The sequence below is a fragment of the Jaculus jaculus genome, chromosome X (assembly GCF_020740685.1).
Source record: "Jaculus jaculus isolate mJacJac1 chromosome X, mJacJac1.mat.Y.cur, whole genome shotgun sequence".
Lineage (NCBI taxonomy): Eukaryota > Metazoa > Chordata > Mammalia > Rodentia > Dipodidae > Jaculus > Jaculus jaculus.
Window position 1 is genome coordinate 61,803,040 of NC_059125.1, and position 26,543 is coordinate 61,829,582.

The 26,543-nt window shown below is 44.5% G+C and overlaps 2 protein-coding genes across 10 annotated transcripts in view; one reads left to right on the forward strand and one right to left on the reverse strand.

Moving 5' to 3' along the window:
• Eda (ectodysplasin A) overlaps nt 1–15,886 on the forward strand; it is a 410,232-nt gene extending 394,346 nt beyond the window's left edge. Inside the window, exons 4-9 of one of the 9 annotated variants that reach the window (XM_045140343.1) lie at nt 5,009–5,188; nt 6,636–6,670; nt 7,534–7,585; nt 10,179–10,309; nt 10,839–10,969; nt 12,049–15,886. In XM_045140343.1, coding sequence (XP_044996278.1) covers nt 5,009–5,188; nt 6,636–6,670; nt 7,534–7,585; nt 10,179–10,309; nt 10,839–10,969; nt 12,049–12,211 — 692 coding nt within the window. In that variant the 3' untranslated portion in view covers nt 12,212–15,886. The remainder of the gene's footprint in view (nt 1–5,008; nt 5,189–6,635; nt 6,671–7,533; nt 7,586–10,178; nt 10,310–10,838; nt 10,970–12,048) is intronic. The other 8 variants (XM_045140344.1, XM_045140345.1, XM_045140346.1 and 5 more) reach the window with 8 other exon arrangements.
• Nucleotides 15,887–17,927: 2,041 nt separating this feature from the next.
• Nucleotides 17,928–26,198, reverse strand: Awat2 (acyl-CoA wax alcohol acyltransferase 2). The gene is made up of 7 exons (XM_004660987.2): nt 26,114–26,198; nt 20,326–20,436; nt 19,906–19,976; nt 19,507–19,711; nt 19,118–19,292; nt 18,286–18,485; nt 17,928–18,082 (listed from the first exon to the last, which is right to left on the reverse strand). The coding sequence occupies exons 1-7, from the start codon at nt 26,196–26,198 to the stop codon at nt 17,928–17,930; spliced, it is 1,002 nt and encodes a 333-aa protein (XP_004661044.1).
• Nucleotides 26,199–26,543: the final 345 nt, after the last annotated feature.

Sequence of the window (26,543 nt, forward strand, 5' to 3'; positions counted from 1 at the left end):
ACTACTATGGAAAGATGTGAACACACTTTTTGGCTAAAATCTGTCATTATTTTTCTAGGAAGGTATTTCTTGCTTTGAAGATTTAATATCATTTTCTCTGTGATTGAAAAACTAGACAGCCATATTACTGTGCTCTGTTAGTGTTATTTTTTTTTCTTGTTTGTTTTGTTTTGTTTTAGGCAAGCCCAACAGACTGGCCTTTTTTTATGCAAGAGAACAAGCGAGCAAGCTAGAGAGAAAGAATTGGCACACCATGGCCTCCAGCCACTGTAATTGAAGTCCAGATGTGTGTGCCACCTTATGTGCATGTGCAAACTTGTGCACTTGTGTCAACTTGTAAATCTGGCTTATGTGTTATCTGAAGAGTCAAACATAGGTCCTTAGGCTTCACAGGCAAGCACTTTAATCGCTAAGCCATCTCTCTAGCCCTCCTTTAGTGTTGTTTAAAATATTTTATTTATTTATTTGAGAGGTAAAAGAGAGAGAGAGAGAAAGGAGGAGGCAGGCCGGGAGAGATAATGAGTGCACCAGGGTCCCCAGCCACATTGCAAACGAACTCCAGACACATGTGCCACCTTGTGCATCTAACTTACATGGGTACTGGGGAATCAAACCTAGGTCCTTAGGATTCACAGGCAAGTACCTTAACCACTAAGCAATCTCTCCAGCCCTCCTTCTTGTTGGGGAGTTTCATTGTGCTGTTGTTGGTTTAGTATGTCTCCATTGCAACTGAGATGGGACTATATCAAGGGCTTATACAAGTACTTGCTTACTTAAAAGGAATCTGAAGGCAAACCAGGTACAAGGACATAATTAGGCAAATATGGTGCATTCCTTAGCACCAAAAGAACCAACTGTGAAACCAGCTTTTATAGCTATTTGTTTCTGGCTTCTGACATGGAAGGAAGATTAAGATAATGTATAAAACTAATGGTTTTTCATTGAAATTCTGTTTTCCTTTGTATAAAGATGGAAGCCAGGGCCAGGCAGGGTATCTGCCATTGGGCTTCATTCTCAACACTTCTTTTCTTTTGAGACATAGTCTCCCTGAGTTGCCCAGGCTGACCTTGAACTTGATGATCCTCACATCTCAGCCTCCTGAGTAGCCGAGATTCTAGGTTTTTTAAGTGATTCTGTCTGTTGATATTTGTGGAGCTTTCTAGAGTAGATTCCCAACCCCAAACTAGATCAAAAAAGTCTAATAACAGATATGAACTGCCACTCTTCTGATCACTAGGGAACCCTCATTCATATGTTAAGCTTGTGTTCCTGTTATTGCAAAAAAAAATGCTCTGGCTGGGCCTAGGGCTGGAGAGATTGCTTAGCATTTAAGGTGCTTGCCTGTGAAGCCTAAGGACTCAGGTTCGATTCCCCATTACCCACATAAGCCAGATGCACAAGGTGGAACATGTGTCTGGGGTTCATTGGCAGTGAATAGAGGCCCTGGCATGCCCATTCTCTTTCCCTCTCTCAAATAAATAAAATATTTTTTTTAAATAAAAGCTAGCCGGGTGTGGTGGCACACGCCTTTAATCCCAGCACTCAGGAGGCAGAAGTAGGAGGATTGCCATAAATTCAAGGCCACCCTGAGATGACAGAGTTAATTCCAGGTCAGCCTGGACCAGAGTGAGACCCTACCTCAGAAAAAAAAAAAAAAAACCTGAAGGGTGGTATAGATTCTTAAAGTCCTGAGCTGAGCAAGTTTAGAAGCAACCAGAGAGCTGGAGTCAATGAGGAAACCTTTCTCTGTGCTGCTTTGGTGTTTGCAAACAAGATAATCTGTCCTTTAAGGAAGTAAATTTGATTTAAACCATGTAGTTCTTAACTCTTGTTATGTCCTTTTAAGATAGATGTTATAACTCAGATCATTGCCCAGCATTGCTACCTTGTATGTGGGACATTACTAGGAAGAGAATGCACATAGTACGTAAACATCTCTTTTCACTGAAAGTGATTTGGAAGCCAGTTAATATAGATCTCCTTGGACACAGTGAATAGGCACATACCTGAAGAGGTAAATTGAATTGCTCATTTAATTTTCACCCTTAATGGAATCTTCTTATTCTCACAACTCTCTCCTTCTCGCTTTCCCTAAGCCCCCCCTCTCTTTCATTCACTTCATTTTGGTTGTTTTAACATTTGGGACTTAGCTTAAAGACCGAGGAAATTCTGCATTAAGTTTAGCTTTGAAAGTAATATGTGTATTCTTTCATGTAAGACTACACAGGGTAACTTTCTAAGTACAAATATATCTGGGTTTTCATATTATGAACTATTCTGTTAAAGTTAGGGAATCTAGAGAAGGAAGTCAATTTCTTGGTCCAGAGCTCATTTTCTACCTGTTCTTCTCAATGCCTTAGTGTTTGTAGATAAGCAAGTAGAAGCACACTTGTCTGATTGCAAAGAAGCAAAGAGAACCAGCTGTAGAACTGGATCACAGCAGGAGCATTTTCTCAAATGCCTTCTAACATTTTCATAAGTGAGCATTCTCTGTTTACACTGTAACCATTATTCTCTTGGACTGCTGGAGATTCTGGCTGTAATTCTCACAAAATTACATTAAGCAATTACAGGGGATTCACATTTTTGGAACTTGAGTTTGTGCTACTGATAGGATATCCTCTAGCTAGAAAACCCCTGTGAGGCCTGGAAATGCTAAGACCCAGGACAACCTAATACACACCATCTTCTGTATCTACACCACCAAGAAAATCAGGAGGGACAAGTAAACCTTACAACCAGGCTAGAGAAGTTTCCTGTTCCTGACTGTCTGTCAATATAGTTCAGTTTTCCTGGTGAATCCTCAATCTCAAGAGGAGACATTGAAGCCAAGCTCCTCATTTCACAGATGGAGAAACTAAGGCTCGAGGAGAAGGGATTTGCCAAAAGTGCATCTATGGCAGAGCTGGGGCTTACATTCTTATCTCCTAAGTACAGATCCCATGTTCTTTCCACTCCACTAGCTAGAATTGAGACTTGGGCACTAAATAAGACTTATTTGGAAGCTGCCCAAATCCAAAAGGAGATGACTTTCCTATTCAACATCTTAAAATTGGTTAGATCTAGAAACCATGCTATGCGATCTTTTAACAGCTAAGTTCAGAGAAAACTAAAGCTCCTGTCTCTAGGTCTTTAAAGGCTGTAGTATGTCTAGAAGAAATGCTGTCAACACTATCTTTTATTTCTTCCCCAAGGAAGAGGCCCCACTATGATCCACTGTTCCATTTCAAGTATACATGTGGTTAGACATGGACAATTGTCTTCTTAAGGGGCCTTGTCTTGAGTACTTGGTTTTTGGACACAAAGCATTATTCGTACTGGAGCACCTGATAAATCAGAACAGAATTCTCCAGGCTAAGAGTTGGGATCAGGGAGTTAGAGACAGTGAGGAGATCTTAAAGTGAAGACAAAGGGGTTTGAATTTACAACTAAGAAACCAACTCAGGTGACAGCATTGTAATGAAGTCTGGTAAGACTTCTAATCTGGGATTTCCACAAAACCCTGAGAAAGTAGTGAGGGGTGCAAGAAGACGTCAACCTATGACCACCTACAGTTCTTTATTGGATCTGAACAAAGCAGCCACTTAACAGGAGCATCAGAGGCTTCAGTTCACTACCACAGATATGGCTCAATTAGCATGACTATATCCTAGAAGGAATGTTGGAAAGACTGGAAAATGAAATGGGAGATCTGAGGTTGTTCTAAAAGGACAGTACAAAGGAAAGGGGGGGGGAGTGGGCATGATAAATAATGCATTTGAGACTAGAGCCTCTATGTTAAGACTGGGAAGGCAGATTATTTAGCTTATAAAAATGGAGGTTGGTAGGTAACCTAAAGTATATGAAAAGTTTTATGTGTATAGTGGTAACTATTCTCTACACAAAGAATAGAATAAAAGTTCAAATGGCCACAGGAGGGATTTCAGTTAAATATACCAAAGAACTTCCTAACAGTGAGCAGTGAGGGGTGATAAACACTGGAACATGTAACCAAGGGAGTTTGCAAAATTTCCTTTCCCAGAGATCTTTAAAAATAGAGTTTAGAGAAGTCAGCTGAGAAAGCAAAGCCTCCTGCATCTTCCTCAGGTCTTTCTACTATGCCTCCCCTTCTTTCCTGTTTTTTCTCAATATTCTCAGTCTTCCTCTCTGTTCCTCCCCATCCCTCCATCTCTAACCCTTCTTGCTGAAACTCCTCTTTTGCATCCATGGCTACCCACATCCAATTTCCCACATATTCTGACTCCTGCAGGAATCTCCCTGGAGTCCATGATGCCCCTGAAGTCAGACTATCCAACATCATTTTGTTATATATATCAAGTTCAACAAACTAAGCAGTTAATGTACAAGTTCCATACTCTTCTTTTTTTTAAAATTTTATTTATTTATTTGAGAGCGACAGACACAGAGAGAAAGACAGGTAGAGGGAGAGAGAGAGAATGGGCGCACCAGGGCTTCCAGCCTCTGCAAACGAACTCCAGACGCATGCGCCCCCTTGTGCATCTGGCTAACGTGGGACCTGGGGAACCGAGCCTCGAACCGGGGTCCTTAGGCTTCACAGGCAAGCGCTTAACCGCTACGCCATCTCTCCAGCCCAGTTCCATACTCTTCAACCATAGCTCAATTCTAAAAAGAACCACAAAGGGACCCACAGGTCTAACTGCTTGGTAGTTCTCATCCTGTGGACTTAGCTGAAATGTAACTACTTTTTTTTGAAGTCTTCCTTGACCTGTCCAACATTTGGTCCCTTACCACTAATGTGGCACTTCCACTATCCTATGGTTGGGACCTTTCTCCTCTAGTTTGTGCTTCATGAGGGTTTCATTCTATCCTCAAATCTGAGTGGGGGCGGGGGGAGAGCGGGAATAAAGGTTTCCAGCTCTTTAGCAGGAACTCTTATAGAGCTGACTTTGTATCATTGGAAATTTCTAGAACAGGTAAAAATGCACTTCTGACAATACACTCTTAGGAGTAAATAATTACAAATGTAACATTGAATCCTGTTTTTCAGGAAAGAAAGCAGGGCCACCTGGGCCCAATGGTCCCCCAGGACCTCCAGGACCTCCAGGACCCCAGGGACCCCCAGGGATTCCAGGGATTCCTGGGATTCCAGGAACAACTGTTATGGGACCACCTGGTCCTCCTGGCCCTCCTGGTCCTCAAGGACCCCCTGGCCTCCAGGGACCCTCTGGTGAGTTTCCCTGTTTTGTACCACCTAGGAACCTTGTTGGTTCTTTATAGAAAGTGGGTGATCTCAGCAGTTTCAAGCAATGATGATAGGGTTGGGATGCAGTAAGAAATTCCTAGTCCAGAGCAGAGCTAGGAACTGAACAAGTTATGATAGGGTCTGTCCTGTTCTAACTCTTGTTGGTACCAACCTGTGAAGGACAAGCCACCTGTTCCTGCCCCATATCAACCCTTCCATCACAATCCCTCTCTGATTGCAGGCCTGTATACAGTAGACCAATAAACTCATAAGAGCCAGAAACAGAGAAAGAGACCCCAGTCATTCACTGGAGTCCCTGTGGCAATGGATTTGCTCTGCTGTGATTTCCACATGCTGGTATTTACATGGGAATAGGTATGGGGAGGAATGCTGAGAACTGCACAAAATGACAAGCCCTAGAACAGATTCATCCCATGAACTTGGAGATACCTTCCTCATAGAGGCCTACAAGTAGTCACTTATAGCCAAATAGTGAGAAATTTTGTTGTGAGTCACTTAGGCTATAGCTATATAGAAAACCCAGGCAACAAGACCATAATTTCCATGAACCAAGTGTTTCTCATAATAGATCCTTAGGCACTATCCTATCCATTCACATAACATCCCATCCCTTTGCATCTTTCTCCTGGGGCCCATAAAGGCATGCAACAGGTATTCTATAGATCCAGACCTGCGTAATTGGAATTGACAGGAGTCGTATTGCCTGAAGTTGGCCAACTGTTATTTTCTTTCTCCTGTTCCCCTCTTATATCTTGGGATTTTAAAGAAATTGACTCGTTACAACCGATTTCTCTAGGTCTAAGAATTCAGCAGCAGGACTCAGATTCTTTCACTTGTAATTCAAAAGGGTTCTGCAGTGTTACCATGGCCACAAGAGATGGAGTTGGTTTTTTAAATTTTTTTAATCCAATCATTTCACAGATATTAATTGAGCGATTTCTGTGTACAAAGAGATATACAGCTAAGTGGTCCCTGTTCTCATAGAGTTTATATCCTAGAGGCAAAGAGAGACAATTAAAGAAACAAGATCTTTATAAATGACAATGTTCTATGAAGACAGTAAATAGAGAGATAGCAAAAGGCTACAAAAGCAAATGTCATTGGTTCAGGGGTACACAGTGACATAAATGACCTCTCATTGCTTTCCATGGGTGCTCAGTGGAGCTAGTCTTGAGCTTCCTTGCTGGATGCTGGGCCTTCTGAAGATGAAGGTCAGGGACAGGGACAGGAAGGAAAAGGTGTCTTCTCCCATCCAAAGGCCCTGTGTTTCATTCTGAATCTCTCTCTAGTTTTATCCCTAGAGAATAAGACTCCTACAGTGCTGGCCACAGTTCTCTGTAGCACTGGTTACTGAGGGGAAGAAAAAGGGGAATAGAGGAGCACCCCATGACTATTATGTTCTATTTTGCAGGTGCTGCTGACAAAGCTGGAACTCGAGAAAACCAGGTTGGCTCTGGATTGCTCTCTCCTGGGGGAGGATGGAAGGCTTCAGGCATCAGATCACCTTGAAGTCTTCTCCCTATAAAATTCCTGAGGCTTTATTTTGTGAGGTTGTTCTAGAGGTTCTTAGGTGTTCACTCACAGTTTATCAGCAGAAAGGCTTTTCCCTAAGAATTGGCTTTTAACAAAGGGAACACAGTCTTAGCTGGACCATTTTACGCATTCCAGTGATGTCAGAGGGTCACTACAGCCAGTCTGGTCCAACCTTTTCACATGGGCTTCTGGTTCTTCAGCCAGCTCATTGGCACTCAGAGTACCTGAGTTCTGAAGCTGAGAAGTTTAAAAGTATGTCCTTGAAAAAGAGCCAACTAGTCCTAGGCCAAGACCAGCCTGGGCTTCTGCCTTAATGGCTTGATGAGCTTTTTCCTCATCTTTGAGCTTCCTAATCCATCTCTTTTGACAGATTCTACTTCCTGACTGGGCCTATCATTACCTCCCCTCAGCTGTCACATTGGCCACACTGAGAAATTTACACAGCTGCATAGTTTTTTGGTGGCTTTGTGGGACAATTTTCTGTATCCAACCTTATTTGATCTTCAGATGCCCCTGTGAGAAAGGCCAGATGTAGATCCTTCTAATTCCCATTTTACTGTTGGGGAAATGAGGCTCAAAGGCTGAGGTCATGTAGCGAGGGAGTGGTGGAGCTACAAAGTCATATTATGCTCTAGTAGAAATATAGCTATAAGTATCCTAAGACAGGGAGAGTGGTCAAAACTGGGATACAAAAGGAGACTAGAAACTAGAGGTAGAAACATGGGAACATATTGCTTAGCAAACAACCATTACAGTGACTCTTCTTATCTTCCCAGCCAGCTGTGGTGCATCTACAGGGCCAAGGGTCAGCAATTCAAGTCAAGAATGGTAAGAATCAAAGTAGGCTGCAATCCTGAAAAGAGTTCTCCCTGATCCCGAGCCTTCAAACAATCACCTAGCCTCATTCCTCCCAAGCCCCTGAATACCCTTTACACACAGGGGGCTCATTCGCTACTCCATCATGCCCTCTACTGGCTGTCTTAAGTAACTGCTTGCACCAAGACCAGTTGCTACACCCAAATAAATGTATGCTCTCTTGCTTTTGTGGTGTGGTGTTAGGCAAACACTCTACAATTGAACTAGACACCTGGCCCTCGAATTTCATGTAAAACCCACTGTTGAGAAAGCTGAAAGTATCTTGTGACACATTTAAGTATTCTTGATGGCAGCATCTCTCACCATGGAGATATGTGTAGTTTGATAATCACCTTCACAATACAAATTAGGAAAGATAAAACTAATTCAAGTAAATTTTATTTATTGATGGCTAGATGCATAAAATGGGTAAGGAGGGTATTTCTCTCAATGAAGGGAAGAAGGACATATTATAGTCTCCATGGAGTATAAGATGCTAGTGTCTATCAAAAGCAAGAACGTGTTAATTTTGTTGAAAAATACTGACTTAGTGTAATCCCTGAGTTTAGGAGATAGAGAAACAGAGTCCCAAAGAGATTAGATAATATCCGTATAAATCATACTGCCTTCTGTTTGCATGGCACTTTAGAATTTGCAACATGCTTTGTCTTTTATTTCATTTGACCTTGTGAGGTAGGTATTATCTCCCTTTTACAGACATGGAAACTGAAGCTCAGAGAGGTTAATTAACTGGTCTAGATTTTGCAGTTAAGTAATGATCTGAGATTCAAAACTATGTCTTTATGACTCTTTCCACTGTGATATGCTACTTCAGTGATGTGTATGTACACTCCACTGAATGATTAGGTTCATTTTCTTCCCCAAAGAGCCATGGACATTCATTAATGAAGAGTGCTTTGAAATAATGTCCAGTCCCCAGGGTGTCCAATGCCTAAAATGCATGAACCCCCAGGAGCCTCAAGAAGCGGCAAGCCAGCCAAGATGCCAGATGCTTACAAAGCTTGAAGTGGAAGGGAAGGGGTTGCAAACAGAAACAGCAAATGGAAATTTCAAAACTTGCTGCATGGGGACAGCTTCTCAGAGCCCAGTCAATCTTGATGTGGCTATGCTGAGTTGCCCTCATGATTGAAATTAGCTACTCCCCTGACTACCACCTGGATGCCTAGCCTAATAGCCTTGCAATTATAAATAGGAGCAGAGTAGGACCAAAAGCCAAGCAGTCCTGCTGGGAACCAAACACTATAACACCCAGGGCCCTGAGTAGGCAGTAATCACCATCCGTCTAGGGAGAATGGGGACATGCATGAAATAGAATTGTTCATGTGTCTATAGTGGTTGCCTTAGTGTTTATTCTGGGACAAAATCTACCGATTTTGCTCCCACCACCACATAGCAAGACCTGTTTTTAGTCTATCTGGGCTAATACCCAGTAGTACTTTATGGTGACCACCAGAAGCAGAAGGGAAGGGAAAGAGGTGCAAGAAACAGTTCACTGAAATGGTGGGGCCAGGATATCTGCAACTAACTCAGATGGCCTCGTTTTCTAGAAAACCTCTTTCCTCATACCTCAAAGAAGCTCGCCTTCTGAGGCTGACTAAAGATGGTGTTGTAAACATAATTTCTTGTGTGAAGAACAAGTTGTTGAGAGGAGAAAAGACCCCATGGGCTTGAGCTACATCCTCTCGTGGTAGAAAGGAGCATCTACATGCAGGATAGAAAGGAGAATTTTTAGCTACCTTTCCATGTTGGCATATCCTAACTAAGGTAGGAACATGAAACAGATGCTTTGCCACAGGTGGCTCAGCACCCAGGCACCTTCCTTTCTGGTTGGCCTGGTGTAACTTAGCAGGCTATCCACTCTCATAATGATCCCTTCCTCATATGGGGCCTGGTCACTAGTCAGCACTAGCCCCAGCTGCCATGGAGTCTGAGTGATCATCCCTGATCCTTAATCATCCCTGATCCTTAATCACCTCTATCTGATTCTCCAGATAAGTAAGCCTTTGGGCTGTGGTTGCCTCTGACCCTGAGGGGGGGGGGGCTTCTAAGAAAATTGTGGATGTGGAAGAGCCATAAAAAAGAATATGTAAGGAGAATAAGAAAATCCATGGACCTGTGAGAAAGGAAGAGGAATTCAGGAGCTATGACCAGAGAAGTGAAATTGAATAGTAAGACTTAGCCTGCCACTCAGTGTTTGAATTTTGCCTGTGCAGGCCCCATGACAACAAAGCAAGATGAGATGCCTGCTCGCCTCTTACCAACCCTCCCCTGAGGATTCTAGCTAAAAGGTGTTGGTAAAAGTTGCTTGCAAAGGAAAGGGTCAAGAAAGGAGGAATAAAGATAGATATGCACACCCCCTAGGGCCCACAGGCAGGCCTGATAGCCACTGTACACATGGTTTACCTTCCTGGCTTCTAAATAAATGCTCTTTTTAAAGCTTGGCCTTGGGATGGGGTTGGGAGTTGTATACAGCTTGGTATTTCTTGTTTTTGTTGCCCAGATTATTCTGACATGTACTGAGTGACTGCCCTTCTCTCATACTGAGATCTTTCAGGTGGAGTGCTCAATGACTGGTCTCGCATCACTATGAACCCCAAAGTGTTTAAACTACATCCCCGCAGTGGGGAGCTGGAGGTACTGGTGGACGGCACCTACTTCATCTATAGTCAGGTAGAAGTGAGTACGGTCTTAGGCCTAACTCTTCTTATATCCAGACTGCAGATCCCATGCAGGCCACCTAGGGGCACTGTGGAGCCAGCCAAGACCATCTAGTGGCTAACTTCCTGCTTTGCTGGGGTTAAGGGTGGGGGAACCCCACTGAGGGAGTTGAAAGGAGGAAAGAGCTAGGGGGCCCACTTCATTTTTTCCCTAATGAAATATTGAAAAACTGTCAAAGAGCCCCCTCCCACATCCTACTGTCTAATTCCCTCTTGCAGGGCACCAGGCCCTTGTTTCCCCTCTGAATTGTTTGGTTCTACAGCCAAACATGAACTTTGGTCTAAGCATCATTTTTGAAAGTCAGTCCCAGAGCTGCAGAAAACTTTCCCCACAACATTGCTAGCTTGGGCATTATGATGAGCAGTGCTCCTGCAGACTTTCTTTGCACCTCAAAAAGATTTCTGACTGTCTTTCCTTCCTCTTTCTCCCATTTGTTTCTCTGTCTGTTTCTTTTATTCTTGCCTCCTTCCTGATGTCATTCTCCCAGACCTTTTTCCCTCTGCTTTTGTCCTTTTCCTACCCTGGGCCCCTCTCTCCCCACCCAGGTCTGCTAGTACCCATCCATTTCCACCCCTCATTGTTTGCCTCTACTGGGGCTCTCCTCAGAGCTAGAAATAGGTAAGCCTTGAGGTGAAGGCTTCTGGGGGGCAAGCAGCAAATAGGCTGACAGACAGAAATATGATGGAGCCAATATGATGGGTCTCTTAAGAGAGTGGCCAGAGAAAGCACTTGACAAGCACACCAAGCATCCTAGCATAGCTTGGTCTTGACCCAAGAGAGTATATGGCACCTATACTGTTTCTACCAAGAGTCTATGGAGAGAATCACTTTTTTAATAGTGATTTAGAGTGTCAAATGTAGATCTTTACTACTGTGAGGTATTTGGGTATAACCCTAATATCCTATGGAATAAACTCCATTTGGTGGTGGCAGAAAATCAAAACTTGAGGTGGGATGTGATGACTAAGGGTAATGAAAGATGGTATAAATGATTTTATGGATCTAGGGGAGAATTAGGAGCACCCTAGCTGGAAATTCCCCATGTTACCAAGCCATTAACCATTGATTCGCAATTTCTCTTGGCCACAGAATAAACTTAGGGCCCTGAGGTTTGCTAAATCCATTATCTTATTTGGGATAACTAGCTCCCCATCTGTCTGGATCTGCTTCCTCAATCATCAAGTGAGAAAGGTACACCGAATCTGGGAGTGGAGCACAGTGAGGGAAGGAGTATGCTGCAAACTCATGTAGCTTCTAGTCATGGGCTTGAGAAATGACAACTCAATTATTGTGACCTCCCTGGGACATCAGTGACTTAAGTGTATTCACAAATAGTCCTCGAGGTTGTAAACTGGAAGTTAGTATGTATCTGGAGCATTGTTTGAGCACCTAAGGTGTGCAAAGTACATTGCTTCATGTCAGAGGCAGGGGGACTGCCCAGTGAGGGGGCAAATAAGACACAGTTCTTGCCTCAGAGTCTGTAACAGGTTTCCTCAGCCTCATGAGCCCATGGAATAGGGGAAGGACAGTGTGAGCCTGTCACTCCTTTTGGCCAACTAGCACACTTTCAGGTGGCAGTGCCCCCTCCACAGGGTATCCTAGGAACTCAACTAAAAAGACTTTGTCTGCTCACCAGGGGAGGGCCCCACCCTCTCTTTCCTCTCTTCCCCAATCCCTTCTCGTTGCCTCTCACCCAGGTATACTACATCAACTTCACTGACTTTGCCAGCTACGAGGTGGTGGTGGATGAGAAGCCCTTCCTGCAGTGTACCCGCAGCATTGAGACAGGCAAGACCAACTACAACACTTGCTATACAGCGGGTGTCTGTCTCCTCAAGGCGCGGCAGAAGATCGCTGTGAAGATGGTGCATGCTGACATCTCTATCAATATGAGCAAGCATACCACCTTCTTTGGGGCCATCAGGCTAGGTGAAGCCCCTGCATCCTAGACTCCCCCATTTTGCCCCTTCCCATGCCCCAACCCCAGGTTTGGGAGCCAGGAGTCCCAGAACCTCTAAGTGCTGCTTTGGAGTGAAATATATTGGCATTGCAGCCACAGAGAGAAATGCCCCAGTGCTATTTATTCCCCAGTGACTCCAGGATGACAAGGCCTGCTTGACTTCCCAGAATGACCTTGAGTTTATGGAGTGCCAGGGTTTGAAGAAAGCAGAACCTTCCTAGGCTCCATGTTGACTCCTCAATCCCTAGGTCCCTCCTGTCAGAATTTTTATTTGTTGCACTAAAATGAGAATCCAGGGCAGCAGGTCAGAGAAAGCAGAGGTGGATTCCAGATGCTATGTGTGACCACCTGACCCCAAAGGGCTGCTACTCCTCTCTTGGCTGGGGGTAGTGTGTTAGGGTGCAGCCTGAGAGGACCAAGGGTGAGAAGAAGCAGGTGCTTGTGGCAGAGACCTGGGGAGAGACCTGCCTAGCAGTCTTTGGCAGAGGAGCTATTCTTGCTACTTTGCACTGTGACCTGCAAGAGAGTCAATGAGCTCTTCCCACTTAGGCTAAGACCATACTGTGGCAGCTTGCTGGGACTCCAGAGCTGGGAACTTTACCCTAACTTGGAATCACTGCAGGACTGGCCACAACCCTGCCTGTGTAAGAACCTAAGTCCATACTTGGGGCCATGCATATCTCACTTTGTTTACAGCTATGCTCCATGCTCAGAGAAATTCCTGGGGTCCCCTCCTAATTGCCATGCTCCCCAGCCTGACTAGAACTCCTGCCTTCTTTCTCCACAGTGCCTACCTCTGTCTGAGACAGGTGCCTCCTCTGGGACCTGTTCTCATGTGAGTCTGGTATATTCTTTAGCTTAACCTGGGCACAAAGAGAGTTTTTCATTGATTAAGCAATTTAAGTATCTAGTAAAAATTATGTCTGGGAGCAAGGCGTTAAACTGAATAACCTTCAAAAGTCCCTTTGAGTTTGAATATTTGTGGCTCTCAACAGTTAGCTGCCACAATAACCTTCCGAATTTCCAAACCCTACACTTCCTTGGGCTTCAGCCACACTTTTCTACCTGGCCCAGAAAGGACAATAGGTGAGCATAGGACAGGGAGTTCTGTCCGAGTTTGCTGTAACCAAAGTGATCATTAGGTCAGACCTTATCTGAAAGGATAGTAGGTGATGGCCTCCTGGCCCAGTCTTCAGAAACAGAGTGTGGTTATCCCAGAGGCCTATGCTGCTCCCCTAAAGCTGGGCACAGGGAAACCCAGCATCTTGACATTGAGCAATGATCTGGCCCCTACTTCAGATCCAAAAGCACCTGCCTCAAGCTTCCTGGCAGGTCATATGCTAATATCACTCACAAGCCTTCTTTCTAATTGCCTGAACTCAGCCTGGCTTCAGGGTGCTAGATCCAGCCCAAAGCTAAAAGGATCAGCCTGTACACTCAGCTTCTCTTGCTCCTGAAACATGTTTCCTTCTGAGGAGAGGGAAGAAATTTCCTCAGGCAACTTAAATCCACCAAAACCCACAGGGTCTTACTTCTCAGCTGTGCCTTCCATTTCTAAGTAGCCACTTGATCCTACTAGGGGCAGGACAAGAAGTAGTGAGCCAGGCCTCCATAGTCTAATGGTAATAACAGCTTTTCAATGCAAAGGAAGGCAAACTTGAGGCATGCATCTAGCCCCAAGGGCTTTGAATAATCTGCAGTAGTACCAGGAACTGACAGAAGCTCTCCTTACTGTTAGAAAATGACTTCCTTTTTATTTCCTTTGAAGAAGGCAGAGTAGAGACATCTTGAACATTATTGTTTGGGTGAGGATCAGAGAAGTGAAGTGCTTTAACTAATATCTCACCCAGTTTAAGTTACACAACCAGGGCTTCAGCAAAGTCCAACTCCCAAACTATTCCCTTACCACAGCACTGTATGAAATTTGGAATCTAGAGAGAAACAATAAAAGTGATCATGTGGAACCATCATTTTTGAGGATGTTCTCATGGCTGCCAGGGGCTCTGTGGCAAAAGTCAGATGTTTCCTTGGGAAACAGCCATCAGCTTTAGAGTTCTTATGTTCAGAAAAATCTTTTCAACACCATAACCAAGTAACAGGTCTTTCATACCCACAGAATTGATAGCCCTCATGATCTTTTACCATCCAGTGAAACCAGCAGCCATCATGGATGGAATGCCCACTGAGGGCAAGATCCTCCTTTCATTACCCTCCACACAGGTTCCCAGAGCCGGTCTGCTTCCCACATCTACTTAACGTGTCTCCTCTCTTTCTGCCATATCACAGAGACCTTGTTGCTATGGAGGTCTCAAGGACAGAGGCAAAACCTGAGAGGACCAGGTCTGGGGCCAGATGGCTGTGAGGAGAGTAGGAGAGTAGCCTTCTTAATTGTGCCCTGACGGGCATGCTGATTCCCATTGCACCCTCCATACATGGAAGGGATCATAGAGGAATTAGCTTCCCACTGATCTTTTCATTTATTCTGAACCTTCACAAGGAGCCCTGGAGGGGGAGTGTTGGGGAAGGAAGCAATAGATAGCAGCAAACCCTGTTGTGGTGCAGTCATTGGTGAGTGGTGAGGTATTTTACTGATAAAGAGATAGATTTACAGTTTAGAATTATTATGATGTGAGGTTATCAGAGGGTCATAGCTAGTGTTGAAAATAGGACAAGGATGTTTGTGGATAAGCAGAAGACAGACTTGAAGAAGTGTTGTGTGGTAGGAGCCTCTACTAGCTGCTTGGGTTGCAACAGCCAGTCTGGCACAAAAGGCAGCTGCTGGAGGTTGCATGGCTACTGGTTCCCTGGAAGATTTAGTATTTGCCTTAGTTGCCCCTTCATCCACCCTGAGCCATATCTCTTTTGCTTAGCAGGAAGCGCTAGGAACCCTAGAGGTAAACAAAGATTTTAATCCAAGTGTGAGTTTTTGCATTTTATGTAGCATCAAGTGGATGCAAGCAGATTCAGAGAAATTTTTGAGCTAAAAAGGCTCTTAGAGGGAATACAGTACAACCTACATTCTATCCTGTTACTCATGTGAAATTGATGACCAGAGAGAGAAAGGTAGCCTTGCCCAAGACAATGAGCAAGCTCTCACCCCCAGATTCAGCAGAGGGAAGGGACAGGACCGCTTGCCCCACTGGGCCACCTCTTTCATCCAACCATAGACTCAAGGCTGGAAATGCTCATTCCCACTTCAGGAGCTTGGCCAGTCAAGGACAATAGTTATAGCCTTTGTGAAAACTCAGCTCCCAACCCTAATGCACTAGACTGGCCTTCCTAGTGTTATTCCAGTTCCCATTCTCACCTAGGCCATGAGCACTACAAAGAAATCTGATTTGTTCTCTTAATCCATTTCAAGGCTCTCTCTAGAAGGGGGTGAGGTGTATTGTTTCTTAATTCGAAGAGCTTCCAGCTGGGATGGGGGAATCTTTTGTGAGAATGGCCTGGAGTAGGCCCAATGCTGCTTTGGGGGGTCAGCATCCAGTGTGAGATATCGTGTATATAAACTATACATAATGTATATAAACAGGGATGTAAGTTTGTGTAAATTAATGGTTTATTCTTTGCAAATAAAGTGCTTTTTCCCCCTTCTTGAAGTTGGCTTGAACACTTTCTGCATGTTACATGCTTCTTTAGAAATGATGCCACCCATGAGCTTAGGGAAATCAAGGTACCCATTTTGGCAGAAGCAACAGTAGCTAGCCTGCATATCTTGTTAGTACATCCCACACGGTATCTCTGCCCACACTATACACCTCCATCCCATTAACCTTAGACCTTCCCTTAGAACCATAAGCCTTGGAAGCTGACTGTGTTGCCAGAAGGCATGTTGTCCCAGGGTCACCATCAGCTTGAGACTGTAGTATCTGTAACAGTACTTCAAGCCTGACCCAGAACAGCTTGCAGGAATCTGGCCTTCAACTTCTCACTTAAGGTATTATTAGCACATTTTGCGGATGAGGAGACTAGTACTCAAAGATTTTTAAGTAGCTCACACAAGACCACCCAATGACTAAGGGCCTCAGCCTGGCCTGATTCTCCCTGCAATCTGCTTTCTATGCCCCCATGGAAGCTGCTCTAAGGAAGAGGATCACATGAAAAATGGATTGCAGCTTAGGAATAAGTAGCTCAGAGTTCTGTGGACTGTTCACAACCCCAACAGCCTTGTTCCCTATTACATATGTAGAGAATATGACACTCAAGCAGTGTGTGCAAATCTGCAATGGCCAGATGTGCATGAGCTGGATGGTGGCAACCAGACTGGTCCTCTGGTTACCTTAGAGAGAGGCTTTTTAAAAAAGCAACCAGTCACAGGAAGCCTGGTGACTTTTAAAGGCCACTTTTGGATATAGCTTACTGGTAGAGCACATCTTTAGCCATCACAGCATCCTGGGTTTGATCCTCCACATACAAAGACAACACCTTATAGGAGCTCAGGAAAAATGTAATCTTTGGCACAAGAAGTAACCAACAATATAAATGCCATGTATTTGCTACACTGTATCCAAATCACCACATGAGACAGACACATAAGGCAGAGGGAACATCTCACACTGTAGTAAGAATATAGGATGTCCTATTGAGACAAGTAAGTCATTGGACCAAATGGCATCCATCCAAAAGGGATAGAATGAAGAGCCTATGGGGCAAATGGTTTAATCTGTCATTGTAGCAACCACTGGGCCAAGAGTCTGAGAGACTTGCCACTCTGAAATTCATGGCTTCTGAAAGCCAGACACCCCATTGGATTCTCAAACAAAGGGCAGAGTTATAGGGCAAGGCCAGTGTGGGTAAATTGCTGGGCAAAGATGAGAAAGTAGACCTCTACCCCTTGGCCCATTTTAGTATAGCTTTATGAGATAGAAAGTGGGTACAGTCTAAGGGGTGGCAAGAGATATCAAATTACTTGAACTTTTGACACAAAATCCTGTACTTTATTTTAGAAATTGAGATGCCACAAACTTTAGGGCATTGTTTGCTCAGAGCAGGAAAGGAACAGGTTAAATGGCTGGAGGAGAATAATTCTTTGTAGTGCTCCAGTTTTCCAAGTTCAGTTACATCCAGTAACATTTGACCTTTCCAGTAGCCTTTGAGGAAAGCAGGAGGATTATCAGTCCCATTTTACAGATGAGAAAACAGGCTTAGAGATGACTGGTTTCCCCCCAAATCAAAGTGCTTGTAGGTGTTGGAGCCCAAACCTAAAGCCCACTAGCTCTTGAGGCACACAGTCTTGCAACAGTCTTGATGCCAGGATATGGGGCTGTTTGAGAGCTAGAAAAATATAGACAGGCAGGATCCTCCAAACAGACTATTTGGGGCACACAGTACCAGATGATGGACTGTTTATTCTGTCCTTGGTTTTCCTCAGTGCTGGTTACCATGGAGAGAGACCTTTCAGTAAACCTCTGCCTTAGGGTCTTCCCTGTCCTAGGGAAAAAGGAAAGAATTAGAAGAAAGAAATGAAAGTGGAAAAATGGGTGCAGAAACCTACCAAACTGACAGCTTTTCTCTCTGGTGAGGGCTGGTCAAGTCAAGAGTGAGGGGCCCATATGTGACTTGTCCTGTTTTCACCAATTCCACACTTTCCAGTCATGCTGTTGCCAAGGATACCTTTCAAACTATCACCAGCTCCTGGGTCTCTGAGATGCCAAACTTGGTCTTATGTTGGTCAAACAGTTTGCGTAGAGCATCAATATAAAGTGCATGGTATTTTGCCACAGTCTCCTTGCTTGGGTTCTCAATCTTGGGCAGTGGTAGAGGCTCGCCAACTATCAGGAGAGATAAAAAGGGGGGAAAACATCAGAATAGTTCACTCCTCAGAACAGCCCCCTGGCCTCAAGCCCAGCTTTTTCCCACCCTCACCCCAGCCACCATTCATCCCCCGTCTCCAAGAACAGCCAGGGCTGAGGATCAGCCTCATACGTTTATCCTTCATCCTAGTCCAAGGCGGCCAACAATAAGGCCCACTTACCAATGGTGGTTACAGGCTGAGAATAGGGCAGAAAGCCCCAGGAGTTCTTGGTGAAGCCACGCCCATAGAAAGCACAAGGGTAGATGTGCACTACCCGCTGGAACCACTTCTGAAAACGATTGATGAAGCCTCCAGGAGTGAAAATGTGCTGTTTATAGAGATTTTCTTCCCCAAAGGAATAGGCAGGGATTAGAGAGACACTGCAGAGGAAAAGCATGTTCTTTAATGTGAAGAAAGACAGAGACCCTACTGAACAAGACATGCTGACCACAAGCAGTCCCTGGGTCTGCATACAGTTTCCCTAAAGTTCAGTCCAGCAAGGCCAAGGTCCCAGCTGAGTGGGATGCCTTTGAGGGCAAAATAGCAGTTTTTGAAAGGAAACAAGCCCAGTGGTTCCTAGGAATGGCAAGGTCTGAATTGCTTGTCAGATAAGGCCAAAGGCCCTCCCATTTGTCTTCTTCCCTTTATCCAAATAGTAAGCTTGGTTTTCTCTCCACTGAGGTGCATCCATGGCCTGGATTAGAGGGTTGTGTTAGGACAAAGAGAGTGGGGTCTGGCCTTGAACTTTCTTCACAATTAGAAGTGCATCAAGGACCTAGTCCCACCTAGCTCTACCCAAACTCAGAGCTGGCTTTAATCCTTTCCCTTTTCTCTTTGCTATATTTTCAACTGACAGATAATAAAATGTGTGTGTGTGTGTGGTGGCTGTGGTTAATAACAAGGGTTTGTATATGCCTTACTTCCTCTTTAGATACCACTTCCTTAAAACTCCATCATCCTTCCCTGCTAGGTTTTTGGGTACACTCCCCCCTTTGACCACAGTCATCCTTACCCATGCCGTAAGGCCATGCGCACAAAACCATTCCGGTTCTTCAAGACCAGGGTAAAAGAGTCTGGTATGCCATATCTGCACTCAGCTAGGCCACCAACCACCACGATGAGCATTTTGCCTGTGCCCTTACGAGTAAGCAAAAAATCTATGGAAGATTGACTCACAGAGCAGGTTCCTGGTGGGCAGAAAAAAGCCAAGAGGTCATCAATTACTCAACTCCCTCCAACTTGCCTACCTCCTTCCCTCTTTAAGGTGCATCCTTCTTGGCCTATGGGTCCGGGGAGCTGTTCAGTACCAGAGAGGATCACAGAGGCCTTACTCTCACTTACACCTCCACTTGTCCCTTAGGGGGCCTTTTATGTGGCTTTGTGCCTTAGGAGCCAACTCACCTGTAGACATTACATATTCCCTGAGGAAAGGCACCCAGAAAAAGGCTCCGAGTGTGAGCAAATAAGGGGTGATGCCAGGAAAGACCTTGGAGAAGCCTGAACTTTCGGTGCCAAAGTGCCCAAACCATGAATGAGCCAGGACCCCATGAGGGTGGCAGGCAAGGATGTAGTTGTGGCTGGGGGGAATATCATGAGTCTTCAAAAGCTGTAGAGGAAAGTGAAGTCAGGAGGGCAGATCAGAAAACTGGAAGGGAAAGGGCTGTGGGGTCCAATCATACAAGGAGGGGCCATCATTCTCATAAGACTCAATGTGTTGATGCCCTCCACCCCAACTCTGACCCAACTGCTAGCACCAACTGAGGCTAGCCCAGGGGCCAGCTGCTGCTCTGTGTTACTTACTTTTAGTGGGAAATAATCGCCATAATGTTTCCATAGACGCCACTTCCTCACACAGTTAAACCTGCGACCTCCTAAAAACAGAGACAATGTAGCCAATCTCTATCTACCCCCACTGTCCTCTTTTGGGCCTGCGACAGGATGCGCTCACTCCCTGTCTTTTTATGCCCTCTTAAGGGATGACTAGGATGAAATACCAAGACAAACTCAGGACAGGCTGAGCTTCTGCTTCATCAGCTGTCTCCCCCTAACCCATTCCAGATCTGAAATGGGCCCATGACCTTAAAATAACTCCTTCCTTCAGCTTCCCTACCCAGGGTGGGACAGGCCAAAGGGCAGCCTGGGAATAGGCCAGAGCCTCTGGAGATTAAGAAAGAAGAGGGAAAAAGAACATGTGGCAAGACAGCCTAGTAGGGTCCTTACCTCGTTCAGGAGTCTTCCAGTCAAAAGCCAGCCAAGTGAGAATGAGCACAGTGACAGGCCAATATGACGTGAATACCACCAGGTAGAGGTTGACAAAGATCACAGTGGTTGCTAAAAGGAGCCCAGCCAAGAGTTAATGAATAGATCCTCACACTCATCCTCCCTCATCCATTATGTCTACCCCAAAGTCACACTCTCACTCAACACTCACTTCCTCACATGGCCCCAGTACCCCTCTTCTTTGGGAACTTGATTTGGGTCTAGAAAGCAAGGCTGGATCTCCACCAAACACTTGCTGTGGGGATGGGGTATGCAAGTTCAGTCCAAAATTTGCATATCACCCAGACTGAACAACTCCCAAGTTGCCCCCAAAGGTCCTGGTAATGATGGTAATGATTTAGGCCGGATCATAACAGAAAGATGAGAGGTTTGAGCAATGCTACCCTCTAGGGAATAAATACTGCACTAAGGACCCCAAAGTATTTGCACCTATTGAGTGATTAACATGTATGTGAAAATCTTTTGGGTCAATTAGTGATAACAAATAGACATCTAGTAGATAAAAATTTGAAACAGGTCAATTATTAACATCAGGAAAAATAAGCCATGTGATCAAATTAAAAGAGACTAATGGAGAGAGGGAGGGGATATAACAGTGAGCAGAGTTATAAAGGGGAAGGTGGGGGAGGGGAGGCAAATACCACAGTTTGTTGTCTGTAAGTATCGAAGTTAAATAAAAAATATATTAAAAATAAGCCATGTGAGAAAGAAAACAATCTTGGTACACTGATTAGTTCAATTATGAATACTATATACTCAGGCATTTAACCAAAACCTGTTCCATGACAATTTTGAAAAGAGGAAGTCCAAGCAATATTGTATAGAGGCAAATTCTCATCTTCTGTATCAAGAAGTCAATAGATAATGTTTCAGATTGTTACATCAGAAAGTAACAGTTTAGAAATTGCAAATAGTGAACTTTAGAAAAATTGAAGTAAATATCAGAAAAAATAGCTAACAAAATTAAAAATGACTAACTGCATCTGGGGAACAGTACTATAAAAAACAAAGGCCAGCAGTTGTAAGCTGTGGATATGAGCTAACTAAAACTACTGGCTTCTTTGATAATTGACATGCAGCATGGTTCTACTCTATTCTTTCTCTTTATTTTTTAAATATATTTTATTTACTTATTTATTTGAGAGAAAGAAGGAGAGAGAGAGAGAGAGAGAGAATGAGAATGGGTGTGCCAGGGTTTCTAGCTACTGCAAATGAACTCCAGATGCATGCACTCCCTTGTGCATCTGGCTTACATGGGTCTTGGAGAATTGAACCAGGATCCTTTGGCTTTGTAGGCAAACGCCTTAACTGCTAAACCATGTCTCCAGCCCCCTTTTCTTTATTTTTGAGGCAAGCCCAACAGACTGGCCTTTTTTAGGTGAGAGAGCTAGAGTGAGAGAGAATGAGAGAGAGAATTGGCACACCAGGGCCTCCAGCCACTGCACTTGAACTCCAGACGTGTGTGCACCCTTGTGCACATGTGTGACCTTGCATGCTTGCCTCACTTTGTGTGTCTGGCTTACATGGGACCTGGAATGTCAAACAGCAGTCCTTAGGCTTCACAGGCAAGCATCTTAACTGCTAAGCCATCTCTCCAGTCTGGGTCTACTTTGTTCTTAAGGACCTCTTCCCACTTCCCTTGAGCTTTACTCAACACCAAATAGAGCTGAAGAAATCTTGTGAGTGTGGCCTCAGGTGGAGTGCCCTGTGATGGGATCAACCCTGGATATTCCACTTATATTGCTAATATTTAGTTCATCATCTGTAAAATAGGAATTAAAAGGTCATATGTGGCCTATCTTCCTCATAGACTTGCTGTGAAAGTCTATCCCAAGGCCTTTAGGATCCAAAATGGATATGGTTACATTCTTAGGGAGAAGAGCTGGGAGGGCTCTGAAGGGCTATTTGTCCCACATGCCTCATGTGAACCGATGAGTGAAGGGTCAAGCCTGGAGCCCACATCCCCTGCCATCAGGGCCAAAAGCTCTTTTGCCTGCTCATACTTTGCTGTATACTCCTGTGCCAAGCTCGAAGTAAAAGTCATTTGGGACAGCTTTCTCCCTGCACTCACTCACCTTGTAGCCACTCCTTCTCTGCACCATCCACCCCTCAGTCTGTTCATGATAGGGCCTTCAAACTTGGTCTTGTTTTCTCCCTTTGTCTCACAGACATCTTTTGATTATAACTTATGTTGATTCCACTCCAATTCTTTTATTCCTCTTCTTTTCCTCCCCATCACTACTATCCTGGTCCAAATTGCCACCCTCTAAACATCCTGCTGACATCACAGCTTCTACTCCTGTCCTCCAGAAATCATTTTGCTCCACAGAGCTTAATCTCTTGAAACACAAACCTGGGGATGGTTTAGCAAGCAAGAGCACTTGCCATGCAATCATGAGAGCCTGAGAGGGCCTGATTCATTCTGAGTTCAATATCCCATGACCCACATAAACAAATGGATGTATTCACATGCTCCTATAACCCCAATCCTATGGGGAACAGGGCCTGGGGAATTGTTGGGGCATGCTGGTCAGCCAGTCTGATCAAAATAACCACTGTTCTGGGCTCAGTAAGAGACTCCTTCTCAAGGAAACATGTGGATGAGTGATAGAGGAGGACTCCTGATGTTCTCCTCTGTCTTCTCTCCAGACACATGGGCATGGGGCACATGCATCTGCACACATATGTGCATATACACACAAACCATACTACACATACCCCCCACACACACAAATACAAACCTGATGCCATGACCTTGTGCCCTGCCCTATCCTGGTTCCACATGGCCTTTGAGAAAAAGCCCGAACTCCTTTAGATGGTTTTCACTGTGGTATACAATCAGTACTTTTCCTGCTCCAGTTCTTTTCTTCCTTACTTTCTTCCCTCTCTCCCTCATTCAGTCATTCAAAATGCATGGATTACCAGTTGTGTGCCTCTAACCCCATCCCACTTAACCATTGTAAGCCCTGGGCTTGCCCAATCTGCTCCCCCAAGGCTCATTCTTCCTTCACCTGTCCTTCAAGAGTCAAATCAAATTGAACAGCAAAATAGACAAAGGTCACAGTGGAATGTTAACAAAAAAAGAGAGAAGTGCTAATTTTTAAAATAAATTTATTTATTTATTTGCAAGGAGATGAGAGAAAGAGAATGGGCACGCCAGGGCCTCTAGCCACTGCAAACAAACTCCAGATGCATGTGCTACATTGTGCATCTGGCTTTATGTGGGTACTGAGGAATCAACCCCAGGTCATTAGGATTTTCAGGCAAATGCCTTAAAGGCTGAGCCATCTCCAGCCCCAAGAAATACTAATTTTTGATGAACATATAAAAAAAGATTCTCAACCTCATTCATAATTAAGGAAGTTCAAAATAAGGCTATGAGTCATTGTTTTATCACTTTCAGTTGGAGGTAGCAAGGACTGCATACGGGTCCTCCATGCCCTTCTTTTCCCATACTGTGGTAACCCCTGAAGCCATATTTTACAGCATCACAATTTGGCAGTGCCTCCATTAACCTGAACAATAGGGTCCATAGTGCCCTGAGAGTTCTTCATCATGTTTCAAACATTTAGAATGAACCTGAAATAAACATTTACTGACTTAAGCCACTGAGACTTCAAGGTTAGTTTATTACCCCAGTCTACCTAGAGGATCTTGATTAAAGTGCCCTAAGTATATCAGTTTTACAAATAAAAGGCTCATAGAGGATAATTTGAGATAATAAGTAGAGCTGGAATTAAAATAGTCAATCTGTTTCCAAAAACTGTTTTCAACATTCATATTGTATATATGTCTCTTAGCTATATGTATGTGTGTGTATGTGTATTACCTTGCATATGTCTGCACATTTGTGTATGTTATATACATATATCATCACCATAATGTCTGGCTATATGCACACACATGTATTCATACAAGCCTGGATAACAGTGGTTTCCTCTGCAGAATGAGATTGACAAATGTATTGAGGAAGGAGAGATGTCAGACTAAAGGTTCCAGCTACCTTCATGGAGCCTGGCCCTTGTAAACATCAATAAATAGTCGAGGATACATCCCCACAGAACAGAAACCAGTATCCTAAAGCTTTGGGGTGTATACAAGCAGGTGCCATAAGACCACTAATTCAAGTTTCTGAGCACTCTGGAGTCAAAGCAAAAGCCTGTTGTAAATAAATGGATAGAAGTGTCTACAGTTTTCCAGGTACATTCAGCTTGGATGTGCTTGAGAGCCAGCAGTAGGAGGATGACTATGAGCAGAGCTGCCTCTGGAGCCAGATGGAGAGCCCAGGCCTTACTGAAGATGATATTGACCTAGATCACAGGGCAGGAGGGTTACAGGCCCAGCAGGAGTCTTGTCTTCCTTAAGAACCCATTGTAAGCTGGCTTTTTCACTTTCTATCCAGACCTGCTTTTGCAAGTACAGAAGGCCTGCCTTCCTTTTTCTTCCCCATCCTACTGTGCATACCAGCCTCCATACCCAACCTCCCTTTGAGCAGTACACAGAAATGAAATCATCAACAAGACGTGGGCCCTTGTGAGCTCAATGCTCAGCCTAGCGGTTCTACCCCCTAACTATGCGATCTTGAACAGGCCACTTCTACTATGTGGACTTCTGCTTCTTCATTTGTACAATGCAAACTATTAGTCATCACATGAGTTACTTGCACTAAAAAAGGGGCCAGTAACTGTGAGCTAATATTATAGGAATATTAGTTATTGGTATGTATATATAGCTATTGGTATGACTTCTTATACATAATAATAGCTAGCTTTTACTGTCATAATGTTGGCATAGGGTAAATGAATTAATATATATGAAAATACTAGTACAAAGTAATAGGCATGAATTCCCTTCTTCCAGCTCTGATTTCCATCATTCCCAGGTTAATTTACCGTGACCTTTTTACTATTAGGGGATCCTGGTTCCCACCAAAGGCAGGCCCCTGTTCTTCCTACTACATGACCTCTTGTGGTGAGTTAAAGCAAGGAATACTCATTCACTAGCATGCCTTTGTGCCAGATCCAAGTTCCCAAGGCCTACCTATTCTGCTTTATCAAACTGCTTACAAAGTCACTTAATTCACTCCCTGACTTTTGTCAGTACTCACACAAACCACGGGTCAGGCAAGAATATTTTTCAGCCCCACTCTCTTCCACAGCAATGGTGTGTCCAAGCATCTAGAACACAACACTCAGCATGTAATTTTTCATGAAGGGTTTGTGGAAGAGATGTTGGTGGGGGGGAGGAATCAATAAATAAGTGATTGAATTCCTCTGGTTAACTGGTTTCCAGAGACTCCGTCTGCCATCAGGTTAACTTTTTCTCCATATAATTTGGTTGTGTCCCATGTGGTTTTAGCCAAGCTTTTCTCCTTGGCTAGTCTCAGTGGACTTGCTGCTCATTTTTTCAAAGCATGGCCTCTACACCCCAGTATAGACCCAAATGGGCTCACCATGCACACCTGCATGAAAGTGCATGCACATACATAACCAAACACACAGTCCAGCATAGGAACATGCTCACATGAGCACTTCCACATCCATGTGGTCACTCACAGATCCCACAAATCTTCTGCCTAGGTGAGTGAGGCCACAGGCCAGAGGGAACAACTGTCCTGGCTTGCCTGGGACAATTCAAATGTTAGTATTAAGCATTTTACAGCCCCAGAAACTTTCAATCCCAGGCAACCTAGATTGGCTGGTCACCCCTAAGTAGCCTAAAAACTTACCAATAAGGAAGGCACTGAGGGCCCACTGGAAAATAGCAAAGACCTCCAGGGCAGTCTTGAGGTCCTTCTTGGAGGGCATGAACATTATGACCAGGATCCCAATGTCTCCAGGTAAGTGCTGTTCAGCTGCTGCCTAGCCCTGGTTGTTCAGACCTTGCCATCTTTCCTCTCAGCCTTTCTTTCCAGCTGGGGCCTAGTCTCCACCCCCTGTCCCACCCCTCCACCAGATTCCAGGACATCCTACCGCCTCTGCTTGTCCAGTTCCTTCCAGCTGCCCACCCACCTGCACTTTTACCCACTTGAGCCTAGTCTAGGCTAAGATTGTGACATTCTCTTACACACCTGGATAGAGCATCGCGAATGAAGCCCTAGTGTGGGAAGTGAGTGGGTGGAGTGGGGCTGGCAAGAGACTGCCAGGGTCAGTCTGAAA

Excerpts from the sequence above, each read along its gene's own strand:
- Awat2 (XM_004660987.2), bottom strand. The coding sequence starts at position 26,198 with ATGTTCATGCCCTCCAAGAAGGACCTCAAGACTGCCCTGGAGGTCTTT. Across the intron at positions 18,486-19,117 it reads CGCATGGCCTTACGGCATGG|TGTCTCTCTAATCCCTGCCT; the intron begins GTAAGGATGACT and ends TTTCCTCTGCAG. Across the intron at positions 18,083-18,285 it reads TCAGCCTGTAACCACCATTG|TTGGCGAGCCTCTACCACTG; the intron begins GTAAGTGGGCCT and ends CTCTCCTGATAG.